At 58.4% G+C, this 27,234-nt stretch overlaps 1 protein-coding gene across 1 annotated transcript in view; it reads left to right on the forward strand.

The window, feature by feature from the left end:
* Positions 1–27,234, forward strand: part of CACNA1I (calcium voltage-gated channel subunit alpha1 I) — a gene marked incomplete at both ends in the record, with an annotated part of 105,688 nt that overhangs the window by 70,371 nt on the left and 8,083 nt on the right. The window contains 20 exons of the mRNA XM_079715035.1: positions 6,037–6,188; positions 6,868–7,053; positions 7,365–7,482; positions 8,157–8,312; positions 8,801–8,894; positions 9,565–9,767; positions 10,427–10,900; positions 11,275–11,375; positions 12,140–12,263; positions 12,538–12,606; positions 13,145–13,329; positions 13,763–13,889; positions 15,427–15,552; positions 17,929–18,018; positions 19,344–19,536; positions 20,096–20,247; positions 21,505–21,614; positions 22,217–22,350; positions 23,209–23,279; positions 26,765–26,843. Coding sequence (XP_079571161.1) covers positions 6,037–6,188; positions 6,868–7,053; positions 7,365–7,482; positions 8,157–8,312; positions 8,801–8,894; positions 9,565–9,767; positions 10,427–10,900; positions 11,275–11,375; positions 12,140–12,263; positions 12,538–12,606; positions 13,145–13,329; positions 13,763–13,889; positions 15,427–15,552; positions 17,929–18,018; positions 19,344–19,536; positions 20,096–20,247; positions 21,505–21,614; positions 22,217–22,350; positions 23,209–23,279; positions 26,765–26,843 — 2,944 coding nt within the window. The remainder of the gene's footprint in view (positions 1–6,036; positions 6,189–6,867; positions 7,054–7,364; positions 7,483–8,156; positions 8,313–8,800; positions 8,895–9,564; positions 9,768–10,426; positions 10,901–11,274; positions 11,376–12,139; positions 12,264–12,537; positions 12,607–13,144; positions 13,330–13,762; positions 13,890–15,426; positions 15,553–17,928; positions 18,019–19,343; positions 19,537–20,095; positions 20,248–21,504; positions 21,615–22,216; positions 22,351–23,208; positions 23,280–26,764; positions 26,844–27,234) is intronic.

Consider the following 27,234-nt stretch of genomic DNA (forward strand, 5'->3'; position numbering starts at 1 on the left):
AACACGGTGGCCAGGGTGGCTCCATCCTCTGGGTCCAGCTTCTCCCTCTCTCCGCAGCCCCAGCCTCAGGCCAGGCTATGGTCCCTGCCCAAGCCTCCTCAGGGTCTTCCTGCCTGGCCTGTCCCCACTCACTCCTTCTGCCACGTCCTTTTGGGCAAACTTTCTAGCCTCCAGATGGGGGAGCCTCTTCTCTCTGGCACCGTAGGACCCCTCTTGGTCCCCCCACTGGGTTGCCCTCAGTAGGCGCTCTCTGCCCCTTCAAAGGATCCTCCCTGGCCTCCTCATCCACGAGCAGGTGCCCTAACTTCATGCCCTTTCCGTCATAGGGATCGGCTCCCTGGCACCTACTAAGCGCCAGGCCCCGAGCCAGCCTGGTGTATTGAGTCCTCATCACCATCCTCAAGACAGGTATTAACACCCCCCTTCTGCCCCCCACCCCAACCCCAGCCGCACTCTGAAGACCACCGCCAGAGAGCTGCAATCCGCCGCTCCAGGTCTGGACTCCATCCCTGGTTCTGCTGTCGACTGGTAGGGTGGCCTTGGGCAAGTCACTTGGCCTCCTTCGGCCAGTGTCCCCCATCTGGAAATGGGCACACAGACCCCCTCCTCCCAGAGTAGCTGGGAGGGTTCGATGCATTAAGAAGCCTGGTGCATAGTAGGTGCCCACTTGTTAAGAAAGATTTGTGAATCTTTTTTTTTTTTTTTTTTTTCCTGGGGAGTCTGGAGATTTGCATTTTTTTTTTAAAGAAGATGTTGGGGGTAGGCGTTTATTAATTAATTAATTTATTTTTGCTGTGTTGGGTCTTCGTTTCTGTGCGAGGGCTTTCTCTAGTTGTGGCAAGCGGGGGCCACTCTTCATCGCGGTGTGCGGGCCTCTCACTATCGCGGCCTCTCTTGTTGCGGAGCACAGGCTCCAGAAGCGCAGGCTCAGTAGTTGTGGCTCAGGGGCCTAGTTGCTCCGCGGCACGAGGGATCCTCCCAGACCAGGGCTCGAACCCGTGTCCCCTGCATTAGCAGGCAGATTCTCAACCACTGCGCCACCAGGGAAGCCCGATTTGTGAATCTTTTGTTGGAGCCTTACACCACCACCCTTGGGGTAAGTTTACCAGCTGCCGTCTGGAGCCTCAAAAGATTATTAATTAAGGAAAAAGTGAGGGGGAGGGAGAATTTAAAATATACTCTCTTTAAAGCAGCTCTGAGTGGCAGCCATTGTTTGGCCAAGCTCTGCGCAGGACCTGCTTGTGGGGGGCGCGGGTAGTTCTGCTCCACGCCCCTAGCTCCCAGACACTGCTGGCAGGAAGCCCTCCGCCCCTGAGGTTGTTCTGAGCAGCCCCTGAGGTGCTGCCTACAGAGAGAGGTGGCCCAGGGCTGCCAGGGGGCAGGGAGAAAGGGGGGAGCTGGAGGAGAGGCTGGTGAACGCTAGCAGCCCCTCTCCCGCAGAGCAAGTGACCGCAGAGGGAGGCATCGTGGCGGCCCCTGCCGGCAGGGAGCTTGGTGTGGCCACCGGGTGGGGGCCCGGGGGGGCCGGTGGTGAGGGCAGGACAGAGCCTGGGCATTGCTTTCCCGCTCCATCTGTGAAGTGGGGCCACTCCAGCCTCTGTGGTCACAGGTGCTCGAATGAGAGGTGAGACTGTGGGTGCCCGTGGCCTTTAGGTGGCCACTGCTGCCAAAATCACAAGAGAGTGTCACCAGGTTCCTCGTGGCCACAGCTACTCCTTGCAGGGACTGGCCTAGGAGGAGGTGACAGGGGAAAGTGGGGGTCAGCCAGGCAGTGGCCTGTGTGTGACCCATGAGGTGGTCAGATGGTGCAGAAGTCGGCATAGCCCTGGAGGGGAGTGGGCCCAGAACAGTCTGTGACTGAGGCTGCGTGACAGGCAGGTGGGCAGGGTCGGCTTGGGCAGCCAGATTTCTCTGTCATCATTTGCTGTCACATATCTTCCCGGTGTCATCCTCTTGGCAGCCCCCAGGGCAGGCGGGGTGAGTATCTTGTCCCCACTGGGCAGATGGGGAAACCGAGGCTCAGAGAGGCGGACTCTCACCCAGCGTGATGTGGTGAGAAGCTGAGATGCTGAGGTTGAATTGGAGGTTCCAGGAAGCCGATGGGAGGGGGTGGGGAGGCACTGCTCCTGGGAGCAGGCTCTCTCAGCCCCTCCCTCTCCCAGCATTCGCCCGTCCCGGCCCATGACTCCTCCGGAGCTGCACAAGACTGTTCTGGAGCTAGAGGATGCTCAGCTCGTCGGACAACAAAAAGAGGGTCAGGCTTTACTCTCTTTTCGGCTGTCTCATCAAGTCACTGCCAAGCCAGATCTGGGGTGACTCTGGGAAGAGGAAGGTGGAGTGGTTTAGTACCTGACATTCCAGCTCTGTGAGGACTTAGGGGAGAGAGACACCAACATGAACTGCAGTTGGGGAAGGCTTCCTGGAGGTGATGGTGCTGGAGATGGATCCTGAAGGACGACTGGGATTTCATTAGACAAAGGAGGGACCGATGCAGGCGCCGGGAGCATGGGCATTCCTACGAAAGACCCTGAGCCCTCAGGGAGGATGTGCACATGGGGCAGGGCAGACGGCCCAAGAGGCCAGGGCCTGTCAATCCATGAAGGGTCTTGAGACTGGCTTTATCCTTAGGGCAGTGGGGAGCCATGGAAGGCTTGTAAGCAGGGCAGTGACATGTCCGTGCTGAACTGGAGCCTGAAGTCAGAAGAGTAGTGCAGGTGAAGGCACCTGGGCCATAGGGAGGTGGGGCGGGCCAGAGGGAGGAGACCTGGGTTTGAGATCGGATTTTACCGCTGCCTGGTTGTGGCCAGGGATGGTCATTTCTCTCTGAGCCTCAGGTTTCCTGGCTGTAAAATGGGGATACTATAGGGTAACGTTTGAGCTTAGACAGGATAATCCGTGGAAAGTGCTTAGCACCGCCTGGCACGCGGGAGGTGTTCCAACACCAGCTACCATTGTCATCATGAGGATGATGTTGGGCTCAAGGGGTTCCTGGGGGCAGCTTAGAGACCCCTGCCCAGCTGGGCCCTTATCTGGCCCAGCAGAAGTGGCCAGAGGCTGGGCAACTGGGCCTCCCAAGCCTGGCGCTCAGCAGGGGTGAGCTGGCCCTGCCCCCGCCCCGTCTCCCTCTGCTTCTGGCCTCACCTTCAGGTTGCAGCCATTCCTCATCGGGCCTCATCGGCCCTCTACCCTCCTGCCTCTGGCTTAACCTGGTTTTTCTGCCCTTCGGCACCTCCTCTTCCATGGGGTGGGTCTTTGCCGTCTCCAGCCACCTCTCTGCAGTCTCTGCCTGTCTGTCTGTCTGTCTGCCTGCTCTCTCTCACTTTCTGGCTCTGTCTCTGACTCACAGTGTCATGATCTTGGTCTTTCATTACGTGTTTATCTCTGTTTTTCTCTCTCTGTCTTGTCTCTCCACACCCTGCATTTGCTTCTCACTCCCTGGGTCTATATTTGTCTGTCTCTCGGTCCACCTCTCTTTCAGTCTCTCTTTCTCCATCTCTCTCGTGGCTGCCCTGTCCCTCTCCACATACCTCCCCCTGTGGTCTCTCATCACTCACTGTGTCTGTATTTGTCAATCTCTCCCTCCCGCTCGCTGTCTCTCTCAGAAAAATGCTCGCAAGAGTGATGGATGGTCCATTAGAAAAAGATTAACAGGTGTGCGCTCGACTAGAGAAACAGCTCTTTCGAGGGAGGAGGGGAGCGAGTGGGTGACCTACCTTTCCGGGAGATCAGAGCTGCAGGCTCCGCATCAGTTGCAGGTGGGCGGGAGTGTGTGTGCAGTGCGTGTGGCCCAGAGCAGGGTGACTGCCATTATGGCCTGTCAGCGTCCAAATCTTTCACCTCTGTTTCGGCGGGCTAGGAAATTGGTGGCTCTGAGTAGCATCTGGGCCCTGGCTCAGCCAGGGATGCCGGGCCCCAGCCCCTCCCCCACTGGGGGCCTCTCTCGGGGTCCCACTCCCCTTTTGGTACCATTTTGTGAGTCAGATATAATTACAGATGGAAATGGTGCCTTCTCCTTTTATCTGGCTTTGAGAGGAGCTGGCAGTATTATTAGATTTCCTAGGCACCAGGCGGGAAGCGGGAGGGCTGGGTTGTTATTTTTTTCTCTTCTCCGTTTGGCCCAAGTGGAATCAAAGTCAGGCGCCTGAGGCCCTGTTGCTCCGTGCGGGGGTGCTGGGCTGGGGTGGGTGGTGCTGATGCTGGGAACTCTCCCGCCTCCCAGCCCGAGTTCGGGCTGGTCCCTTTGCCTGGACAACCTTCTCTTCTCCCTGTCACCCACTCCCCCTCTCGGCTTTGAGGTCTCGCTGAGATGTCGTTTCCTAGAGGAAGCTGCTCCTGACTCCACTGCCCTGTTCCCCCAAACCACCCTCAAGTTTCCTCTGTTTTTATCACCACCGAGTGGTTTGTTAACTTGCATGATGGGCTTTGCCAGCGGAGCCTGCACTTCTCAAGGGCAGGAAGAATGTGCTGATTCATTCAGCACCGCCCACCCTGGGTAGCACAAGCCCAGCCCCTGACAGATGCTTGGGAGACCTGTGGAGTGCATGCAGTGATGAACAAGTGGATGATGGATGGACGAGTTTGGGGAGGTGTGGGTGTGGATACCGGGAGAGCAGTTTGGAGTCTGACTTGGTGGCTCTGCCGCAGCCTTGCCGGGTGGCTCTGAGCAAGGCAGTTCCCTTCTCTGAGCCTCAGTTTCCTCATCTGTAAAATGGAGCCGCTAACAGTGGCCTCACAGATTGACTGTCAGTAATTGTGTTGGGGTCGAGCTCAACACGGACACATGTTCAGGCCTAACAAATGGCCCTTCCCTTCTCCGTGATTCAGGCGGGAACAGCCTGGCTCAGGGTGAGCAGAGACCAGGTACTTCACCAGTCCTGGCCGGGCCAGGGCTGGGGGAGAGGCGGGGAGAGAAGGGGCTGGAGCCTTGTATGGCCCTCATCTTACTCCATCCCCTCGTTTTATGGATGAGGAAGCTGAGGCCCGGGCTGTTGGGGGGAGGACCTGGAACCCCACCCCCAGTCGTGGCCAACAGGGTGGCCTGTTTCATACACTGGGGCTCCTTGGGTGGTCCCACTTGCAGGGGTGTCATCTACTGCTAATAACCAGCAAGTAAACAGCTCCAGGGGCAGAGGTTGGGTCTGCGGCCAGAGGGGCAAGTTTCCCTCTGAGTAGCTGGTGACTTTGACCCTTAACCTCTCTGGGCCTTCGTGTCCTCCTTTGAGAAGCGGGCGAAGTAAGCCCCACTGACCAGGTGGTCAGGTGGATTGAGAGCCGTGGGGCACATAGGAGGTGCACGGTCTCTGTCCTCCCCTTCACCGGGCAGATGGTCTCCAGCCACCCACAATCCTGAGACGGCCATTGCTAAGGAAGGAAGGAGGTGGGGGGAAGGCTGTGTAGGGAGGTCTGCACAGGCAGGGGTTAAGGGTGGAGACTTGGAGCCGGGCTGCCTGGCTTCAAACCCTGGCTCTGGGCCTTCCTTACTAATGTGCAGTCTCAGGCAGGGGACTGGCCTTCTCTGAACCTGCTTCTTCATATGCATAATGGGCTCTTGTGAGGGACTAAGTTACATGATGCCTATGAAGTGCACAGGGCAGGTCCTGCATGTGCTCCCAAAATGGGTTAGGGTCGTGGGCAAACAGGGTTTCTGCAGTCACTGGTTTGCCTTCTTATCTTGCTCTGTGTCTAGCCATGTAACCTCTGGCTGGCTTCTGAGCCTTAGTTTCCTTATCTGTAAAATGGGTATCATAATGTGGCCCTTAGTGTGCAGTACCAGCATCATTGCCAACTTTGTGGAAGGTTAGCCCCATGTGTTCCCATCTCAGTGGACCTCTCAAGACAGCAGAGATGAGGCAGAGTTGTAAGTTTCTTGAGGCCAAGTGCAGGGGGAGGATGGAGCTCTGGCGAGGACACTGACCTGCAGGTCATGGAGCCGGGGTGGCAGAGCCGGGCCTCCCTGGAGGTTCTAGAGCTGATGGATGTCCCGGCTGCCCTCTGGCCTGACCAGGGTCCCCGTTCCCTTCCCCAACACCCCCATAGCCCGAGGAGCTGACCAACATCCTGGAGATCTGCAATGTGGTCTTCACCAGCATGTTCGCCCTGGAGATGCTGCTGAAGCTGGCCGCCTTCGGGCTTTTTGACTACCTGCGGAACCCCTACAACATCTTCGACAGCATCATTGTCATCATCAGGTGCCGACCTCCCCCCCCAACCCCACCCCTAGCCTGTGGGCCTAGAAACAGAACAGGGTGGGAGGGGGATTTAATGCACTGACCCCAGCCAGTAAATGAAGTACATAAGATCAAAGGAAGCTAATTACACTGAAATACAGTTATCAAAATATTTGAAAATTTGTGATTTAGCAATATATGTACTTCTGGATTAATTCATTAAATAGCAAGATCTAGCAGTGGGTCCGTGACTACCATCATTCCAAAGAAAGGATGAGCATAAATAGTATCTGGAAACATCTGTATCGGCTGTCATGAGATAGAAAAATATCAGTGATTTCGATTGGCCACAGGGTCATAGGAAGTGCTAATTCTCTGCTGTTTGTTGTTGATGTTCATAATCAAAAGAATGTTAAATCTCAAAAAGAGGTCAGTGATATTTATGGACCATAGACTTCTTGGGGGGGCGTGGTCCATGGAATCCAGGTTCAGAGCCCTGGCTTTAGGGTGCCACGAGACGCAGTGACCTGTGAAACAATACCCGTTGGATGAATGAGTGGATGAATGAGTGAATTAATGGAAGCTGTCCATCTCTCCGCCCACCTGGCCTCTCCTTCTTCCTTTGCCCTCGTCTCCTCCCGGCCTCCCTCTGACCCTTCCTGCCTCTCTCCCCTCCCCACCCCTGCCTGGCGGGCTGCAGCATCTGGGAGATTGTGGGGCAGGCGGACGGCGGGCTGTCGGTGCTGCGGACCTTCCGGCTGCTGCGGGTCCTGAAGCTGGTGCGCTTCATGCCTGCGCTGCGGCGGCAGCTCGTGGTGCTCATGAAGACCATGGACAATGTGGCCACCTTCTGCATGCTGCTCATGCTCTTCATCTTCATCTTCAGGTGAGTCCCGCCCACCCTGGGGCCACACCTGTGGGGCCTGCCAGGCCTGTGGGCAGAAACCTGGGGGAGTGTGGCTGGTTGAGCTTCTCCGGGCAACACCCCGGACCTGGCTACGAATCCTGGCACCATCACTTAATCCCCTATGGCTCCGGGCGAGTTCTGCCCCTCTGAGCCTCTGTGTTCACGTCTGTAAAATGGGACCAACACTGGCCCCTCCCATCTTAGTGGGTTGTTCTGAGAATGAAACAAGGTGGGTGGGCAGAGAGCTCTGTGTGTGTGAGTCCCTTGAGCCACCTCTGTCTCTCCCCCAGCATCCTTGGGATGCACATCTTTGGCTGCAAATTCAGCCTCCGCACGGACACGGGAGACACAGTCCCTGACCGGAAGAACTTTGACTCCCTGCTGTGGGCCATTGTCACGGTGTTCCAGGTGAGCCCCAGCATGTGTCCATGGGTGTCTGGGGAAGGGATTTCTCCCAGGATCACTTTTTGGAGGTGCTCCCAGCCTCAGAGAATCCAGGGAAGAGCAGTGGCCTGACAAGGAGGCCCCTCAACACCAGCCTCCAGTGGCCAGGCTGGCGCAGCACTGGCTCTGGGAGCTGGACTGACTGCCCGGTGCCCGTCCCCGCCCCCTCGCTCCTGCCCTGAGACTGTTTCCTCACGTGTACTGTGGCCGTGGTTGAGTGGGTGTGTACACACAAGTGTGGTGGGGGCAGGGGAGAAGGCAGGGTGGGCTTGTGCCCTGGGTGGTGGGATACGGTGCTGAGAGGATGGGGCTGGGGAGCAGCCAGGAGGGAGCACCGGTCAGTGGGGAGCACGTGTCAGGGCAGGAGTGTGTGACATAGGCCTCGAGGGTGTGGGCAGGCCGGGCAGCAGGAAGAGCAGTGTGTGTGTGTATGTGTGTGTGCGCGTACACACGCACATGCATGATTCTGCGGCTTTGCTAGGGCCATGGTTTTTGAGGACCCTGGGTATGCCCGAGCGTGTGTGAGAGGATGCTGTAGGTGCTCATGGGCTGCGGCGTGCCTGCACCTAGGGCACCCAGTGGGCTGGGGGGCCTGGAGATACTCAGGGGCTGAGCTGTCATCCCCCTTCCCTGCACAGATCCTTACCCAGGAGGACTGGAACGTCGTCCTCTACAATGGCATGGCCTCCACCTCCCCCTGGGCCTCCCTCTACTTTGTTGCCCTCATGACCTTCGGCAACTATGTGCTCTTCAACCTGTTGGTGGCCATCCTGGTGGAGGGCTTCCAGGCAGAGGTGACTGTGGCCCTGGTGGAGGAAGCACCCCTTTGGGGCCTGCACGAGACTGGGCGGGGGGTGGTCTGGATGGAGGAGCACTGTGATTCAAACATCTAGCAGGCAACACGTCTCCAGAGGAGGGGGTTGCCAGTGAGGTGATGAGCTTACCATCACAGGAAGCATGCAAGTGGGGGGGGTCTGCATCTAGGATCCCTGCCTCTCCCTCAGGGGTGTAGGCCTAGGCTTCTCCATCTCTGAGATCCTAAAGTCCCCAAGATCTGGGATTCTGGATCCTGCCTCCTTCATTTTTTGAGGCTTTGGGGACACTTACAATCAGGCAGATGTGGGTTTGTGGCCTAGGTCCTCATTAGCTTCTCGCTTCCCTTTTCTGAGCCTCAGTTTCCCCATCTGTAAAATGGGGGGGGGTGAAAACACCCATTGAAAAATTCAGGAGGGAGGGAAGGGCTAAGCTGACTTTTGTTCCAATGTGAGGGACGGTCTCCCAGGGCGACGCCAATCGCTCCTACTCGGACGAGGACCAGAGCTCATCCAACATGGAGGAGTTTGACAAGCTCCAGGAGGGCCTGGACAGTGGCGGAGGTAAACGGACTTCCACTCGTCACCTAGGAGGCCAGGACTCTTCCCCAGATCTAGTTGGGCAGAGGGCACAGCATCTGGTTTCCCCTCAAGCCAAGGCTCGGGACTGCTAATTCTCTATGGTTTGTTGTTTACATTTATAATTGAAAGAATTGCTAAATCTCCAAAGGTCAGTGACATTCATGGCTCTCCTGAATTCTAGCCACAGGGGTGGCTGCAGCCCACCCTCACCCCTCCATACAGCTGGCCTGTAATGGAGAGCCTTGGGCCTCAGGATGCCTGGGTTTTGTTTAGCACCACTGTGCAGCTTGGAAGAAACCTCCCAGCCCATGCTGTGTCCTTCTCAGTAACCGGGCTAACCAGGCTCTGCCTTCTTCCTGCACTGGGCATGGGAGTGAGGTTCCTGTGTTGGGTGAAGCTCAGAGCTGGCCCTGAACACAGAAGGCAAGGGATCCACTCATCCAAAAATAAAGCTGAGAGCCTTGCAGATGGGGTAGAGGGGAGGCACACGTGACGGGGTCCAAGCAGGAGGACTTCCTGGTGGAGGAGGTCTCTCCAGAAAAACTCTTCGTTTCTGTTACTGTCCCTGTCTGTTTCTTTGTCTCGTGGCTTCTTTTGCTCTTGTTCTGTCCTCTTGTCTGCTCCTTCCTCTGTCTCTATCTGAACCCTCCAGATCCCAAGCTCTGCGCAATCCCCATGACCCCCAATGGGCACCTGGACCCCAATCTCCCACTGGGTGGACATCTGGGCCCCACTGGGGCTGCAGCATCCGCCCCCCGCCTCTCGCCACAGCCAGACCCTGTGCTAATGGCCTTGGGCTCCCGCAAGAGCAGTGTCATGTCACTGGGGAGGGTAAGCTACGACCAGCGCTCCCTGGTGAGTCCTCGTGGGGTCCTCTGGGTGGCTGCTCCCTGCTGGGTGTGTGCTGAGGGACCCTGAGAAGAAGTGTCTGCCAGTCCAGCCTCAGACTGGTACCTAGGCTTAGGGCACCAGGCTGCCCAGCCAGAACCAGGCAGGGACCATGTCTGTTGCATTCCTGGGTGCCCAGGGACAGAGCAGGACCTGGCAACAAGGAATGAGTGAATGAATGAATGAATGAATAGTGCCAGTGGGTCTGGTGTAGAGAGTTGGGTTTTTGTCTTAGCAGCAATGTGTAGGGTTAAGAGCTGGGCCTTGGGGTTGGGCAGACCTGAGCTTGTATCTGGCCTCTGCCACTGCCAAACTTTGTAACCATGACCAAGTTACAGGCCTTCTTGAGCCTCAGTTTCCCTTCCTGTAAAATGGGCAGATGCCCTGACTTACTGGGAAGGGAGGTGGCAGGAGGGACATAGCCACACAGTGGAGGTGCCCATGTGTCTGTAGATGTGGATGAAGTGAGAGGCAGAGCAGGGAGAGGACCTCTGGGGTCCAGCCCCTTCTGTCACCCACTGGCCAGGTGGGCAGCCCTCTTTGGGCCTCAGCGGGTGTGCAGGCTCCCTTCAGTCACAACCGTGGGTGTGTGGTGGCGCTGACCGGAGCCCCGGGCTTCCTCCCAGTCCAGCTCTCGGAGCTCCTATCACGGGCCGTGGGGCCGCAGTGGGGCCTGGGCCAGCCGTCGCTCCAGCTGGAACAGCCTCAAGCACAAGCCACCATCGGCGGAGCACGAGTCCCTGCTCTCGGCGGCGGAGCGCAGCAGCGGCGCCCGGGCCTGCGAGGGTGCCCGGGAGGAGGGGCCGCTGCGGGCCGCGCCCCTGCATGCCCCGCATGCCCACCAAGCGCAGCATGGTCCCCACCTGGCGCACCGTCACTGCCACCACCGCCGGACGCTGTCCCTCGACACCAGAGATTCGGTGGACCTGGCCGAGCTGGTGCCCGCCGTGGGCAACCACCCACGGGCTGCCTGGAAGGCGGCAGGCCCGGCCCCCGGGCACGAGGACTGCAATGGCAGGATGCCCAGCATCGCCAAGGACGTCTTCACCAAGATGGACGACCGCCGGGATCGCGGGGAGGACGAGGAGGAGATGGACTACGTGAGTGCGCGAGGCTCTAGGGGCCGCGGAGGGGACCACGAGGCGGTCAGCTGGGACGCAGCGGGGAGGGGTCGAGGGGCGGCGCTGGAGTGGGAGGGACTGACAGGGCTCCTGCCCAAGGGGGGGCCTGGCCATGGGGAGAGGGCTTCAGGTGGGTGAACAGGGGGCGGGGCCGGAACTGCCCACCTCTGAGCTGGGCCCGCCCCTGGGAGAGAAGCCCTCCCTGACCGCCCTGGGTGGGGCGAGGGTTCTGGTCTTGCTGGGAGAGTTCGGAGGTCACCCAGTGGCCCCACTTGGCTGGATGGTCAGGGTGGGTGGAGATGAGCGGCTCTGGGCAGCGCTGACCCGCCAGCACCCCGTCCTCCCCTTGCCAGACTCTGTGCTTCCGCGTCCGCAAGATGATTGACGTCTACAAGCCTGACTGGTGCGAAGTCCGCGAGGACTGGTCTGTCTACCTCTTCTCCCCCGAGAACAGGTGGGCAGGGCCAGGCTCGGGGTGGGGTTAGAGTAGAGGGTTGACAGGTCTGGGAGGGAGAGATTTCTGCCAAGCCAAGTAGGGCCATTGGCGGGGCGCGGTGGGGAGGTAGGGGGGCAGGCAGGTGGTTTCCCATACCCCAGAGGGCCTTCCCGGCCCTGTAGTGGAGGGTCTGCTGGGGAGGAAGGGGTTTGTGTGTGGGCCCTCCTGGGCATCTCCTCCAGTCTAGGCCATCCTGTGCTGGGCACCAGGTTGGATAAATCTTCTGGTAACCTGGGGTGCTTCCATCTGGAGGGGGTCATCCGAAGGCTTCCTGGGGGAGGAGGCCTTTGTGCTGGGCTTTGGAGGCAGACACCATTCTGTAGATGAAGAAGGGGTGGTAAGGAGGTGGAGGCTGGTCCAGGCGGAGGGAGCAGCCCGAGGGAAGGCCTGGGGGCAGAAGCTGAGGGTATCAGACGATGTGTCCATGCAGCTGGAGGACAAGGCTTAGAGATTCGGGCCAGTGTTTGGAAAGCTTTGAGTGCCAGGGCTAGGTGGGTGCCCTTCACCCTGTGGTGCCAGGAGCTTGCAGTGTGGTCAGCAGAGGTGGCGTCAGGTGGGCATCCTGAGCAGAGACCTAAAGCCGCCACCTATTGTGTGGCCAGAGAAAAGAAAGGTCAGCTTCCTCTAGGCCACCCTGGTTCTCATGTGTTCCTGGTGCCTTCCTCCTGGCCAGGGTAAGGGGCAAACTGACACTCACGTGGCCCCCTGCCCACCCTGCCCAGGTTCCGGGTCCTGTGTCAGACCATCATTGCCCACAAGCTCTTCGACTATGTCGTCCTGGCCTTCATCTTCCTCAACTGCATCACCATCGCCCTGGAGCGGCCCCAGATTGAGGCCGGCAGCACCGTGAGTGGCTGGGGCTTTCGGGCGGTGGAAGGAATGAGGCAGAGGGACAGGTCCCCAGGGCCTGCTGGGGGACAGCATGCTGGGCTGGGAGGGTTGGAGAGCCCAGCGAGACCGGATGCCATGGAGGGAGATGTGGCCGGGAGCTTGCCTCTGGAGAGGGGGCCGCCTCCTTGGACTGTGAAGTGGCAGCCTCTCCTGGGTGCCCCTTGGCTGAAGGCAGAGGCTGACCAATCCTGGGAGACCCTGGATCCATGGCATCTCCCGGTTCTTTCAGGAACGCATCTTCCTCACTGTGTCCAACTACATCTTCACAGCCATCTTCGTGGGCGAGATGACACTGAAGGTACCTGGCTTCACCTGGGACCTCTTCTCCCCCTTGTCCGGGGCCCCAGGCCCTGGCCCAGCCCCGCTCAGCTTGTCACTCACCTGCCCCTCAACAGCATTCCACAGGTGGCCTTGGAGGCTCACCCCCACTTGGTCCCAGCCACTGGGTTGGGCTCCTGGGACTGGGGAAGGCGGGATGAGGTCAGCTTTGTGCCCGCTGCCCAGGAGCTCACAGCCCATTTCCAGTGTCGTGGAGGTACCTGCTGGAGGTGCAGGGCACAGGGGGAGGGTTCCATCTAGGATGCTTCCCAGAGCACGTGGCTTCAAATTGGGTTAACCAGATGTGCAGGGAGAAGGGATTGGGGTGCTTCAGGGAGTGGCTCCCTGGGTAGGGGGAGATCTATAGCCCGCCTTCAGAGGGGGTGGCAGGGCACGTGTCCACTCCAGCCCACTGCTCCCGGCTCTCCCACACCTACCTGACTCCGCCCCTTGCCCAGCTGATCTCGCTCCACCCTCTCGAGGAGTCTGGCTGACCCCGCCCATCGCCCCTCCCCCAGGTGGTCTCGCTGGGCCTGTACTTCGGTGAGCAGGCGTACCTGCGCAGCAGCTGGAATGTGCTGGATGGCTTCCTTGTCTTCGTGTCAATCATCGACATTGTGGTGTCCCTGGCCTCAGCCGGGGGAGCCAAGATCCTGGGGGTCCTCCGGGTCCTGAGGCTGCTGCGCACCCTACGACCCCTGCGGTGAGGACCCTCGCATCCGAGGATGGGGGAACCCTGCACTGTCCAAGGAAGCCCCCAGGGTCTAAGTGGACCCCTCACTCCGGCCATCCACACCCACTCAGTCCTCCATAGCGTGTGCCCAGCTGAGCAGGGCCAGGGTCACACCTGTGGGCCCTGCTCCTGGGGGAGGAGCCTGGAGCAGGTGCTGGAAGGCGAGGGCTGAAGGTGGCCCCCAGGGCTGCTACCCACTCCCTGTGTGTCCTTGGTGGCTCACTGCCATCTCTGGGCGTGATGTGGTGTGGATCCCAAGGGGTTGGGGTGAAAGCACAGTGCCTTGCTGTTCATATAGATCTGGAGCCTGGGAGCCTCTGCTCTGGTGACTCTGGGCCAAGTAGGGGTTGTCTGCAGGCCTGGCTGACGGCTAATGGTACCCTTGACCCCTTCTTGCCTGCAGTGTCATCAGCCGGGCACCTGGCCTGAAGCTGGTGGTGGAGACACTCATCTCCTCCCTCAAGCCCATCGGCAACATCGTCCTCATCTGCTGTGCCTTCTTCATCATCTTCGGCATCCTGGGGGTGCAGGTGAGGGGCACCCAGGCTGGGCAGGGGGTGGGGTGGGCTCTGTAGTCGGGGAAGAGGCTCCACACTCCTGCCCAACTCTCCAGACCTTGTGCCAGGTGGCCCTGGTGGAGCAGCCATGGTCCCTGCCAGCAGTTAGCTCCCATTCCAGGGAGGGAGACAGACACGGCCCAAATGGCTGACTGCAAGGCAGGCTGGGTAAATGGGAGCACAGGGGTGGGCTGGGGACAGTGGGGAAAACGCCTGAAGGAGGTGGCCTTGGCACTGGGCCTTGAAAGACAGGAGGTTTGGGCAGGTCATGGCGGGGGGAAGGTGTGTCAGGGGCAGATGGGCAACGACGTGTGGGGAGGCGGGACCAAGCAGGGTACGTGTGGAGAGAGAGCCCCGGGGCTACAGCTGGCATGGAGAGATGAGCCGGGCCAAGTGGGGAGAGACCTGGAATGGCAGCTAAGGAGTTGGGGCTTGGCTTCTCTGGGGTAGGGGTCATGGAGGGTCTCTGACCCAGGCAGGGCCTTGAGCTGACTCAGATTTGGGGTTGGGGTCCAGCCCAGGAATAGAATGAGGCCTCAGGGCTGGACAGCAAGTAGTGGGGCAGATCACAGAGTGTGTGTTGGGGGGTGGCCAGAATGACCTGGGCCTTCTGCGGTCTGAGCTGCTGCTGAGACCCTATTTCTTGAGGGTCTGAACCCTGTGTTGAGGCCCCCAGGCTCCCCACCTGATCCTGTGTTTGGGGCTGCAGGTTTGGAGGAACCCCATGCACAGGTGTCCTTTGGGGTTGCTGAGAGATTCACAGCATGGCCTCCTGGGCAGAACGGGCTTGGTGTGGACCCTGTGTGGACAGTGGCCTTGCCCCTTCCAGGCAGTTGACATGGAGAGGGCTTGGGTCCCTAGAGTGGGTCCCTTTACTTCTCTCTGTCTCTCAGGGATGTACAGGCAACTTTCTCACGTGGAGTCACTGCCCGAATCCCCAGTGTGGGTACTGGTGTCTGATCTCTTGGGTCTGTGGAAGAGCTAAGAATCAGACAGACCAGGGTGTGAAGCTTGGCTCTGCTACTTCTTTTTTTTTTTTTTTTTTTTGGTGGTACGCGGGCCTCTCACTGTTGTGGCCGCTCCTGTTGCGGAGCACAGGCTCCAGACGCACAGGCTCAGCGGCCATGGCTCACGGGCCCAGCCGCTCCGCGGCACTTGGGATCTTCCCGGACCGGGGCACGAACCCGTGTCCCCTGCATCGGCAGGCGGACTCTCAACCACTGCGCCACCAGGGAAGCCCTCTGCTACTTCTTAAACCTCAAATGACTTTGGGAAAATTGCGTAACACCCCTGGGCCTCAGTTTCCTTACTTGTGAGATGGGATGCGAGCAGCCCCGCTTCATGCTGGGGGACTTGGAGAGACGGTGGGATAGAGTGGTTGGCTCAGGCTGTACAAGGAGGAAGTGACCCCGAGGGGCGGGGCCCTCTTCTGATTTGCACTCCCCCCCCCACCCCCTGGGAGCACTGGCAAGATGGTCATTAACCCTGTGACCCGTGTCCCTACCCCCAGCTCTTCAAGGGCAAGTTCTACCACTGTCTGGGCATAGACACCCGCAACATCACCAACCGCTCTGACTGCGTGGCCGCCAACTACCGCTGGGTCCACCACAAGTACAACTTCGACAATCTGGGCCAGGTGAGTGCCTCCTTCTGCTCTTGACCTGACCCATCCCCGGTGGGTGGGGTGACAGCTCTTTGGTGCCGAGAGCCCTGGGATTACAGACCAGGCTCCAGTCCTCCCCTGCCAGGGCTTCTGCTTTGCAAGCCTTGATTTCCTTTTCTGCAGGATGGGTAGGGGTAGAACTCACTTCACAGGTAGCGTGAGGCTTAGGGATGGTGAATACAGAGTGTCCAGCAGGTGCCTGGCATTTAGGAAGTGCTTTAGTGGACATTGGTTCCTGGCCCCCACCCCCTACCCGGGGGGGCCCTGACAGGCATTTTTGGAGTCAGCCAGACCAGGTGTGAATCCTGGCTCTGCCACTTACTGTAGGTGTGGCCTCTCTGAGCCTCAGTTTCCCTGTTGGTAAAATGGGAATGTTACAGGCCACCATACAGGCTGTGGCAGAGATTAAAGTGTATCAAGCTCCTGGCCCAGGGTGGGTTTCTTCTCCCATCACCCATCTCCTCTGGTCCCTACTCTAGCTGGCAGGCAGGCCCCTGCCCAGTTCCTGCTTTGCCCTTGGTCCCCTCTCCTGGGGGCCTTCCAGGCTCGGCCATCTGGGTAGTGTCCCAGATGATAGCCCCCAGCTGGCTGCCTCCAAAGAGCTCCCTCCACCCACAAACTGCTCCTGTTTCTTGAGGGCCCACCTAGGTGACTTGGTATGACCAGCCTGAGAGTGCCTTCCCCAGTTCACACAGGAAGGGAGCAAGGATCCAACTCTGGGTGGCCCAGGGCCCGGGCCTCTCTGCTGAGGACCGTCCAACTGTATCCACTGAAGCGCTCATCCCCATGACCAGGGATTCCACTCCCCGGGCCCCCTGGGAAAGGAGCTGTGGGGCCTCAGAGGGGCAGTGAGTGGCCGGGAAATGGGGTCAGGAACTGGGTCCCAGTTACCCTGCCCCTCCAGATTCTCCAGAAGTAGTACATTCTCAAGTTCTTAACAACTCAGTGGTTGGTAAGACAATCTTTTATTTTTTTAATTAAAAAATTTTTTATTTTGTTCTAAGTTTTAATTATTCATTTGGCCGCACCACGCAGTATGTGGGATCTTAGTTCCCCGACCAAGGATCAAACCCGCGCCCCCTGAATTGGAAACGTGGAGTCTTAACCACTGGACTGCCACGGAAGTCCCAAGACAATGTTTTAAAAGAGATGTTCCAGGAAGCTGAGGGAAAGCCACTGGGGACCCTTTATGATCTTGCTCCTGACTCCCTGACCTCAGCGCCAGGCCCACGCCTGGCTGCTATGGAGCATCCCCAGCTCTTTCCAGTTCTGGGCATGCTTGATGCCAGGCTGATGCCCTGGGACCCCTGAGTAGGGTGTTCTCAGCCTGCAGAGCCATGTGGGAGGTTACAGCATGGCCTGAAACCTTGGATTCCTTGTTGGGCCATTTATCAGCAGTGTGTCCTCAGGCCAGTATTGACCCTCTCTGTGCTTCAGTGTCCTCATCTGTAAATAGGGACAGTGATAGCAGGTCTGTGATTCCAAGGTCTCAGGCTGTCTGTACTTCAGGCCTCTGTGATGCAGGGGCTCACGGGGACATTTGCCCCTTGGTGTGTGAGGGCTTCGTGTGCCTCCCTGGCAGGGAGGGCTCCCTCTTTGCCCCCTGCCCTGCCCTCCTCCTGGGCCTGAGCCCTTTCTGGGCAGCCCTCAGCACCATTCCTGCCTGGAAGGGAAGAGGATGGGTCTGTGCCCTGGGTGGGCAGGAAGGAGGGGCCGGTTCAGGGCAGGAGACCTATCCTAGCCTGCCGTCTATATAGGAGCCTTGGCTGGCTGTCTCCTGGGGATCACCTCTGTTTCTAAAATCTGTTAGCTGGGGCAATTATTGCCATTTACAGGCAAAGAAGCTGGGGCCCAGAGACATTAAGTCACACAGCCAGTGAGTGGCAGAGCTTGGGCTGGTCCTGACTTCTCTCACGAGCTCCTGTTTTCAGGTGCCAGAGGCAAGCTTGGAGTGATGGTGGCAGGGCCCCACATGTTTGTCAGGAACCTTCCAGTTTAAAGTCTCAGCTGACCCTCCCGGCCAGCATGGCAGGCAGTCACTGAAGTGTTAGTGCCATTCCATGGGTGAGAGGAAAAGACCTCATGAATTTTCTTGTGCAGTTAATTTCAGAGCTGAGACTGGAGCCCAGGACTCCCGGTCCAGTCTCATTCTCTTGCAGCAGTGCCTGCAGGGCATATGGCAGGCCCACAGTGCATCCTCAGAAAAGGTTTGTTGGTTGAGGATACAGCTCTGCCCTGGACTTGGGGAAGGCCTCTTCGTCCCTCTGCCTCCCACAGCTATGGAGGGGGCAGGTGCAGCTTGAACTGCCCGCGCCCATTGCCCCTGTACCCTTTCCTCCCGTGTTCCAGGCCCTGATGTCCCTCTTTGTGCTGGCCTCCAAGGACGGCTGGGTGAACATTATGTACAATGGACTGGACGCCGTCGCTGTGGACCAGCAGGTGGGAGTGGCTGGGCCAGGTCCGGCCCGGGCAGTGGGGGAGGGACACGGTGTCTTTGGGGCCCCAGGGTCTGAAGCTGGTGTTTCCCACTGTCAGCTACAGCCCGCCCCGCCTCGTCCTGGCCTGCACCCTGCCCCACGAGGGCCGCTCCCTGGCTGGTGTGAGTCACTGCTCTGTCTGCCTCAACAAATCCGCTCTGTGCAGGGCGAGCGCTGCGAGCTGGCCCCGCCAGGAGGGCTGCAGAGCCCATGTGTGAGGACTGAGTGTGTGGGAGGAGGCGGCTGGCGCGGGGAAGCAGGGTGGGAAGGTCGGGAAGACCTGCACACACTGCCGGGGGTGGAGCGTAGCTGAGGGCAGTGCGTGTCAGCGAAGGGGTTAGAGCGAGGTGAGCTTGCGGGAGCTTCCCGGGGCTGCTGGGTGAGGATGGATTTAGGAGTGGGAGGGTGAAAGGGGTCAGGGAGGAGGCTGGGCCCGAGAGGAGGCCTGAGCCCTCACTCCCAAGATCCCCCTGAGAGTGGGGATCCCCTCTGGGGCTAGGCTGGGACTTTAGGCAAGACACGTGGCTGACCAGGGTTGGCAGTGTCATGGCTGTGGGGGCCATGGGAGAAGGAGCAGGGAGATGCTGTTGGTCATGACAGGGCCCACTCAGTGAAGGAATCGGGGCTGGGGGTAGCGCCTAGGCCTGTAAGCAGGCTCGGGCTCTTGGCCTCTTGGGCCTCACCCCATAGACTCTAGAGCTGGAGGTAGAGGTGGGGCTTGGGGATGTGGGGGGAATAGAGCACGTGGAGACATCCTCCTCCACTTCTTAGTCTGTACCCTCCTGCCTGTCACCCCTACCAACACACACACACACACACACACACACACACACACAGACTCCATCAGGGTTGTGCTCTCTCCTCTGCTGGCTGCTTTGTTTCCTGCCTTGTTTCTAGATAGATGAATGGTTGGATAAATGGACGGATGCTGAGTGGATGGATGGGTAGATGGAGGAATGAGTGTATGGATGGAGAGGTGGGTGGGTGGATAAATGGGTGGACGATCAGTGGACGGGTGAATAAGTGGATGGGGGATGGATAGATGGTGGGTGAGAGGAAGAAGACAGATGGCGGGAAGGGGAGGGCTCTCTTTGCTGAGCGCCATACTTGTGCCAGGCAGGGTGGGCACTTCCTACCTCTGCCTCCTTCAAATCTCCCAGTTGCCCAGGAGGCTGCTGCCGGTGTCCCCACTGCACGGAGGCTCGGCGAGGTGGGGCACGGCCCGCACAGTGGGCCCCCCCGCCCGGTGCCCGACCGGCCTCCCTCAGCCCCGTCTGGTCCCCGCAGCCCGTGCCCAACCACAACCCCTGGATGCTGCTCTACTTCATCTCCTTCCTGCTCATCGTCAGCTTCTTCGTGCTCAACATGTTCGTGGGCGTCGTGGTGGAGAACTTCCACAAGTGCCGGCAGCACCAGGAGGCCGAGGAGGCGCGACGGCGCGAGGAGAAGCGGCTGCGGCGCCTGGAGAAGAAACGCCAGAGTGAGCGGGTGATGCGGGGGGTGGGGCTCAGGGGCCGAGGCCGGGGCGTGACCCCACCCACTGGGCCTTTGGAGCCAGAAGGGAACAAAGAATATGGCCCCCAGGCCCCTGGCCTTGCCCTTCCCCCAGTATCCACCTGTCCAGGTGACCTGACTCCTCTCGGTGTCCACCCGGAGTCTGATGGTGACCCCACTGCCCACCTGAATGAGACCCTGGCAGCTCAGTCCAGGAAGAGGGCAAGGGCAGAGCCTTGATGCCCCGCCCCGAGCCACGGGATCCCTGTCCTGCCCCCAGCAGACCGGACCCCACACATGGGCACGATGGGGAGACTCAGTGCCCTCTTTGCCACCTTCCCTCACGTCCTACCCCTTTCCTTCAAGGCGCCCTGGCTCGGGAAGAGACCTAACTCTGATTCCCAGGGCCTGGGGTGGACTGGCACCTCTCCCCCTTGCTTCCTCCCTCCCCTCCACCTCTCGCTCCGTGTGCTCTACCTCCACCTTGGCCCCGACCCTCTGTGGTCTGTGCCGCTCTCGCCCCTGCCGCCCCACCCCCCCTGCAGAGGCCCAGCGGCTGCCCTACTATGCCACCTACTGTCCCACGCGGCTGCTCATCCATTCCATGTGCACCAGCCACTACCTGGACATCTTTATCACCTTCATCATCTGCCTCAATGTGGTCACCATGTCCCTGGAGCATTACAATCAGCCCACGGTGAGCCTGGCTTGGCCTCTGGCCCGAGGTCACGTGGTGGGGTTGGGTCCTCAGCAAGACCCCACCCCAGGGATGGGGTGGGGCAGGGTCTGAACCGTCCCCACTGGGGGTCCTACGCTCAGGAGGCGCAGGGCCTGGTAGGACAGATGAGTGAGAGGGAAAGTTCACTCGGTCCTGGTGAGCGGGGTGGGGCGGGGGTGAGGGTAGGAGGGATGACATTTGGACCCAGCCTTGAACATGGGTGACAGTAGCTGCGGTATGTTCAGTGTGACTCTGCAGGGCACACTGCAGATATTAACTCTAATCCTCACAGCAATCCTAAGGTGTGTCTGGGGGAGGCTTTTGTAGGTGAGGAAACCCAGGCTCAGAGAGGTAAAATATGCGCAAGTTACTCAGCCAGAGTGGTGGGGGCAGGACTGGAACTTTGATTTGCATTCAAGGTCTGCCAGCTTGCTCCACCACTACGGGGCATATGGAGCCTGGGGGAGGGGCAGGACCACTGGGGGCAAACACTGCGGTAGGAGAGGTGACCAGTTCCCAGCTAGTTGCAGGCAGTGTGCATGAGGGACACATGAGGGTTATGTAGGGGCAAGTCTTCTTAAAGACTTAGCGGAGTGCGGGAAGGAGGGGAGAGCAGAGCCTCCAGATGAGGAATTAGTATCTTATTTTAAATGGTAGGAGAGGAATATTATGAGTGCAGGGAAAAAGAAGGCAACCACTGGTGGAATGGAACAGTAACTGTAGATCTTCTAAATTAACATGAAGAAATGGAATAATAACAGTTCACATTTACCAAGTATTTATTCTGTCCGGTCTTGGGCTATTGCCTCATTTAATTTTTATAGCAACTTTCTGAGGTGGGTGCTATTATCATCCCCAATTCATAGATCAGAAAACTAAGTCCCAGAGAGGTCAAGTGACTTGCCAAGGTTACACAGTGAATAAGGAGTAAGTGCTGAGTCTGGATTCAAATCTAGGCAATCTGGTTCTTAAGCACAACCCTTAACCATTACCCCATACTGCCTCCATAGAGTGGCAATTGGACCAAGCCAGCAGAAATAAGGAAAAGAAAAGAGCAATGTAAAGTAAATCGTACACATTAAGTAAGGTGGAAAGCATGAAAGTAGATATGTAAATCATTGCATTAAATGTGAATGGAGTAAATTTTCCCCTTAAAAGGCAGAGATTTTCTGGCTGGAATAAGGTGGGGGACAGGTCATGGGGCCTGGATCATGCTTCTCTTTGCTGCCCCTGCAGTCTCTGGAGACAGCCCTCAAGTACTGCAACTACATGTTCACCACTGTCTTTGTGCTGGAGGCTGTGCTGAAGCTGGTGGCATTTGGTCTGAGGCGCTTCTTCAAGGACCGGTGAGCAGCTGGGCTGGGGCAGCAGAGAGTGGGCTGCAGGATGGGGAAGCAGTCCTGACCTCTGGGGAAGCCTGGAGCAGCTGGAGGAGGGGAACCAATAAGTGTCTGGGCACTGATGGCCAGGGACCCCAGGTGTGTGCTGCCTACAGCCCTGATGGGTGCAGGGCATTCTGCCAAACCCTCCTCAGCTCATCTTTTGTGGGTCTTCCATACCCCACAGGCAGAGCAGGGCATACCTCATGCTAGTCCTTCTTTTCAGAGGGAACACATTGGGCTCAGAGAGGTTGATGGACTAGCCCAAGGCCACACAGGGGGAGCATCTGGCTCAAGATTCAGACCTAGGAGTCAGAGCCCATTCCTGTTTCCCTGCAGAGGCCAGAGATGTTCATTTAGCCTGGTCAGCCTCTTGCTTGAGGGATCAGAGGCTGTGGGGGGCAGAGAAGGAGCTGGAACCATGGGGGTCTGGAGGGGCTGTTAGGGATCCCCTTGGGCCATGGCAGGAGGGTGGAGAGCTGGGAAGTTCCTCCCAGCTGGGGCGTATCTACCCTCGAGTGCCTCTCACCCTGCTTCTCACTCCTGCCCTCCTCTGCCTGGCCGCGAAGGTGGAACCAGCTGGACCTGGCCATCGTGCTGCTGTCGGTCATGGGCATCACGCTGGAGGAGATCGAGATCAACGCGGCACTGCCCATCAACCCCACCATCATCCGCATCATGCGGGTCCTGCGCATTGCCCGGGGTTAGGGACGGGCGGGGCACCGGGTGGGGACAGGTGGGGGAGGGCTGCGGGGCAGCATGGGCCTCCTGCTGAGCAGGGGGAACAGGAGCCAGGAGGAGCCCATACCTGATACACACTCAACCCACCGTCCCGTGGGCACACATGCACCCTTGTCCCGACAGCTCTGTACTGCACCCCGCATGCCCCCTCCATATAACACCCTGATCCTTGCGGTCCAGTCTCAGGTTGGGTTGAAAGGAACCCAGTGCACCTGGGAAGACACTGGGTCCTCACCAGCATTTCTCTAACACTGCCTGGGACGCGCTGTCCTTGAAATCCTCTTTCTTCTCCCAGAAGCCTCCCTTTCTCCTCAAGGCTGTCCTCACACTTCTTTCAAAAACCTCCTGCCTCAATGCTCACCCTTCCACCGGCCCTGCCTGTTGCCCCCAGATTCTGAAGTGGTGAGGGGGCCGGTGGAGAAACTCAGCAGTAACACTGGGGCCCTCTCCAGCCAGAGGGAAAGGGAGAGACCCCAAGGCCACTCACGCGTCGGTCATTGTGGCCTCATCGCGGTGAATTACGCACTCACTCACACACCTAATGTCCCTCCATTCCCACTGTGCCTGTCCCCCTTCTCTTGGAGTTTTTTACACCAACGCCCCAACCTTGGGCACACATGTTTTTGTGCACCCACCCACGCCCCCCCCCGCCCTGTTCAGCTGAACCCACGTGCTTGTAGTGCGGCATCGCAGAGCTGTCATCCTTGATTTCACGCTCCTCCACTTTCTCACTCTCTTGCATTCACACACGAGCACATACGTGCACACGCCTGTCCCCACTGGCCCGAGCTGAGTGGGCCGGGCTGGGTGTCACCCACAGTGCTGAAGCTGCTGAAGATGGCCACGGGGATGCGGGCCCTGCTGGACACCGTGGTGCAAGCTCTGCCGCAGGTAAGAGCTGCTCCTTTGGCCCCTCTCTGGGGCCCTGGGGGGCATGGGCCCTGACTTCCCTTCTCTCCAGACCTGCCCGGAGCCAGGGCAGAGTCCCACCTCCAGAGAAGCAAATGTGAGCCAGGGGCTGTGAGAGATGGGCGGGGTCCCCTCTGCTTCTTTCTCCATGATTCGCCAAGCGCTTGCCCACGCCTGCTGTGTACTGGACCTGGGGCTGCCGCTGAGCACCCATGTTCTGCCCTCAGGAGTCACCAGCCTGGTGGGGAAGACAGAGGCCTCAGGGCGGTGTGGGGAGAGGCCCTCACACTGGGGAATCAGGGAAGGCGTCAGGGCACTTTGAGCTTGACCTTGTAAGGTGGCTTGGTAGGAGAGGTGGTGATGTGGATGGAGAGGTGACAGATATGACATTCTAGGAGGGGACAGCATCAATCCTTGACCTGGGTGAGAACCCTGGGAAGTTAGGAAAGCCCCCCACATTGGTGAGCGGAAGGGAGATGGGTCAGGGCCACAGAGGGTGCATCTTTCATCCTCCTCGGAATTCTGCAGTCCCAGGCTCTCCCTCCCCGACTGTCCTGACTACTGGTGGCGCCCCTTCTCCCTCCCCTCAGTGTGGTCTCACCTCACTCGGAGGTGAGCCTCATATACATTCACTTATTCATTATGACTCACCTAGTCTTAAGGAACTTTAAGTGTCTTATTAAAGAAAAAGACACGGATACAGCATGATAAAAATGAAGATAAAAGATTAACAGCCCAGGGCAGGTGAAAGCAAAGCTAATTCTCTCAGGAACCTGGGCTAGGGATGTTAATGAGTTCCGTTCTTGAGTTTGGTGTGAGCTTCCCAGCAGCTTAGCTGCAAAGGGAAAGTGACACGGCTTACAGCAGGTCTGGGTGGAAAGCAAGGGCCTTCATTCAGAGAGCTGTGGTCTTTCCTAACGTGAAATCCCTTCAGAGGAATTTGTCTCATGGGAGAGCGGGGGTGAGTGCTGGGCTGGGGGGTTGGGGTGTAGACAGGAAGTGGGTTGGAGCCCAGACTCAAGCCCTTTTGACCTGTGGTCAAAGCCTCATCCCCGGTGAGAGCCTGGGTGTGTGACTCAATCTCTCGTGCCTTGGTTTTCTGGCCTGTGAAATGGGGGGTGATATCAGCGCTTACCTCAAAGGGGTGTTGTGAGGTTTAAAATAGTTATAGCTGGGGCTTCCCTGGTGGCGCAGTGGTTGAGAGTCCACCTGCCGATGCAGGGGACACGGGTTCGTGCCCTGGTCCGGGAGGATCCCACATGCTGTGGAGCGGCTGGGCCCGTGAGCCATGGTCGCTGAGCCTGCGTGTCCAGAGCCTGTGCTCCGCAATGGGAGGGGCCGCAACAGTGGGAGGCCCGCGTACCGCAAATAAATAAATAAATAAATAAATAAATAATAAAAAAATAAAATAGTTAAAGCTTATAAAGCACCAAACGGTACCTGGATCATAGGAAGTGCCAGGTAAGAGTCTGCTAAGGATGGAAATGGGGGTGGCAAGTGTGTACCCCCAGCCTGTCTGGCCTCCTTGCCCCTTCCCCTACCCTTTTCCCCTTGTTCTGACCCCTGGGCATCCTAGGGTGGCTCCCAGGCCAGCACTGAGTTGGCATAGGGCACATGCAGATGCCTAGGAGGTCCCAGCCTCGAGTAGGAGACACATGACAGTAATTATACTTTAAGAGATGCGTGTGCCAAGAACCATGTGGTATTGGGGTGAGGGGCTTACCCCTCACCATCTACTAGCTGACCCTGGACGTTTCCTCAGTTCTATGTAAAGTGATATGAAAATGAAACTTCAGCCCCGTCCTTCCAGGCTTTGCCTCAGGCACTCAGAGGGAGGAGGCATCAGGGAAGGCTTCTCAGAGGAGGTGACCCATGATCTGGGTATTGAGGGGTGGGGAGGAGGCATTTAACAGGCAAAGACAGAGAGAGGGTCTTCCTTGCAGAGGAAACAGAATATGCAAATGGGGTCTGTTTTCTGTGTGGTTGGAGTCGGGGTGGAAAATCAGGCTGGGAGGGGGTCCGCAGGGCTGGATCACACAGGCCTTAGATGTCAAGACAGCAAACCTGGGCTTTGTCCTGTGGGCAGTGAGAGCCACGGGAGGGTCTGGATAAGGGAGACCTCAAGCAGAGCTGCCTTTAAGAAGGTTGCTCTGGTGACCGTGAGGAGAATGGATTGAGGGAGAGGCTGGAGAGGGAGGGAGGCCTTTGAGGAGGCTGCTGTAGCCGTGCAGACTCGGAGATGCTGAGGGCAGGGAAGAGGGGGAGCTGGTAGGAAAGGTGGGGTTGAAGAAACGCTGACCTGGGCCCGCAAAGGGTGGGAAGCTGCGCTGAGGCTCAGGCCCTGCCGGATTTCTTCCGGCAGTCGGGGCCTCACATCTGGCCTCAGAAGTACTCAATGACTGCTTGTTTCATTAATGAATGAGAATCATTTAATTAGTCAGACACTGTTGGTGTGATTGTAGCACAGATTAGAAGGAAACCCTTGTCTGCAGCAGAGAAGCATCAGGAGTCTGTGATTAACATGGTTTATTTTTCAGCAATTAATGCAAACATCCTCGGATTCTACTCATGCAACTCTTCTGAGGGTTCTTGGAGATACTTCATTTCTAGGGCAGGAACACTTTTGAACCTTATCTCATCCATAACACGAGTTAAAGGCAGTCTCTGGACTATGGATAGATTTGAAATAGGTTTGGAATCTGCGATGTTTTTCTCCCACAGGAGCTGTGGGATGGGGGTGGCTGCGTTTGCAGGAGGCTTCTGGGGCCCCCAGTCTTGCATGATTTCTATGTTCACTCCGCTCTGTGGCTGGGGCCCATGCTGGCCTGAGGAAGCAGATCTGAATTAATTAATCCAGCCATGTCTCTGCTCTCAAGGACTTCCCAGACTGACAGAGACAGTGACAGGGACACACCAGTTACTCTCATACTGTCAGACTGCATCCTGGTCTGCCTGAAGGAATCCAGGCAGGCTTCGTGGAGGAGGTGGCATTATTGCTGCACCTTCCTTTCCTCTCTCTCTCCATTCATCTGTGGGATGGTACTAACCACACACAGGTGTAGCGACTGTGTGCATGGACCCTGGGGCCAGCCTGCTGGGCTTGATCCCAGTCTTACCACTTATTAGCGATGTGGCCCTGGGCAAGTACTTCACCTCTCAGTACATCTGTTTCTTCACCTGAAGAATGCGGGTAAAAGAGAGTTCATAGATCCCTGTGTGCAGTAATGAATGTGGAGTGCTTGAAACTGGGCCTCTCACAGCAAAGGCTCCACATGTGTTTTATTATTGTCCTGTGCTCTGTGCCGGACCTGGCCTGCCCTCCAGGAGGTCGTGCAGGGGTGGCAGACACGGACACACAGCCTGGTGAAATGTTACAGCTGCCCCGACCCTCAGGCTGGTCCTTTGCCTGGAGCCTGCCACCCGCCACCTCCCCAGGCCCTGCCCAGTCCCACCTGCTGTCCCCACAGGTGGGCAACCTGGGCCTCCTCTTCATGCTGCTCTTCTTCATCTACGCTGCCCTGGGAGTGGAGCTCTTCGGGAAGCTGGGTGAGTGACGCCTGAAGCAGGCCTGGGGTTGGGGGGTTCGTGGAACAGGTCTGGTGGAGGGCCTCGGCAGGGTGGGGAGGCCTGAGACACGCTCCCCTACCAGACTGTCCTGTCAAGGTCTTTGTACTGGGGAGATGCCCCCAGAGCAGGCCTGGCGGGGGGGGATGGATGGGCGACCCTCAGCCATCCACATGCCCCTCCCAGTGTGAATAGGAGCTTTTGAGAGACGCTAGCCTGGGTCCAGAGGCACACCCAGGCCTGTGCAGTGGACCGCCGACTTGGGGCCCCCGAACTGTCTGGCCTCTCAGGGATGCCCCTTCCGGATCCACCTGCTGGTGCCCGTCCAGAGCCAGTGCCGCCCCAGCGGGCAGAGTGGCTGGGGCACAGACCA

Source organism: Hyperoodon ampullatus, assembly GCF_949752795.1.
Source record: "Hyperoodon ampullatus genome assembly, chromosome: 11".
NCBI classification, from domain to species: Eukaryota; Metazoa; Chordata; class Mammalia; order Artiodactyla; family Ziphiidae; genus Hyperoodon; species Hyperoodon ampullatus.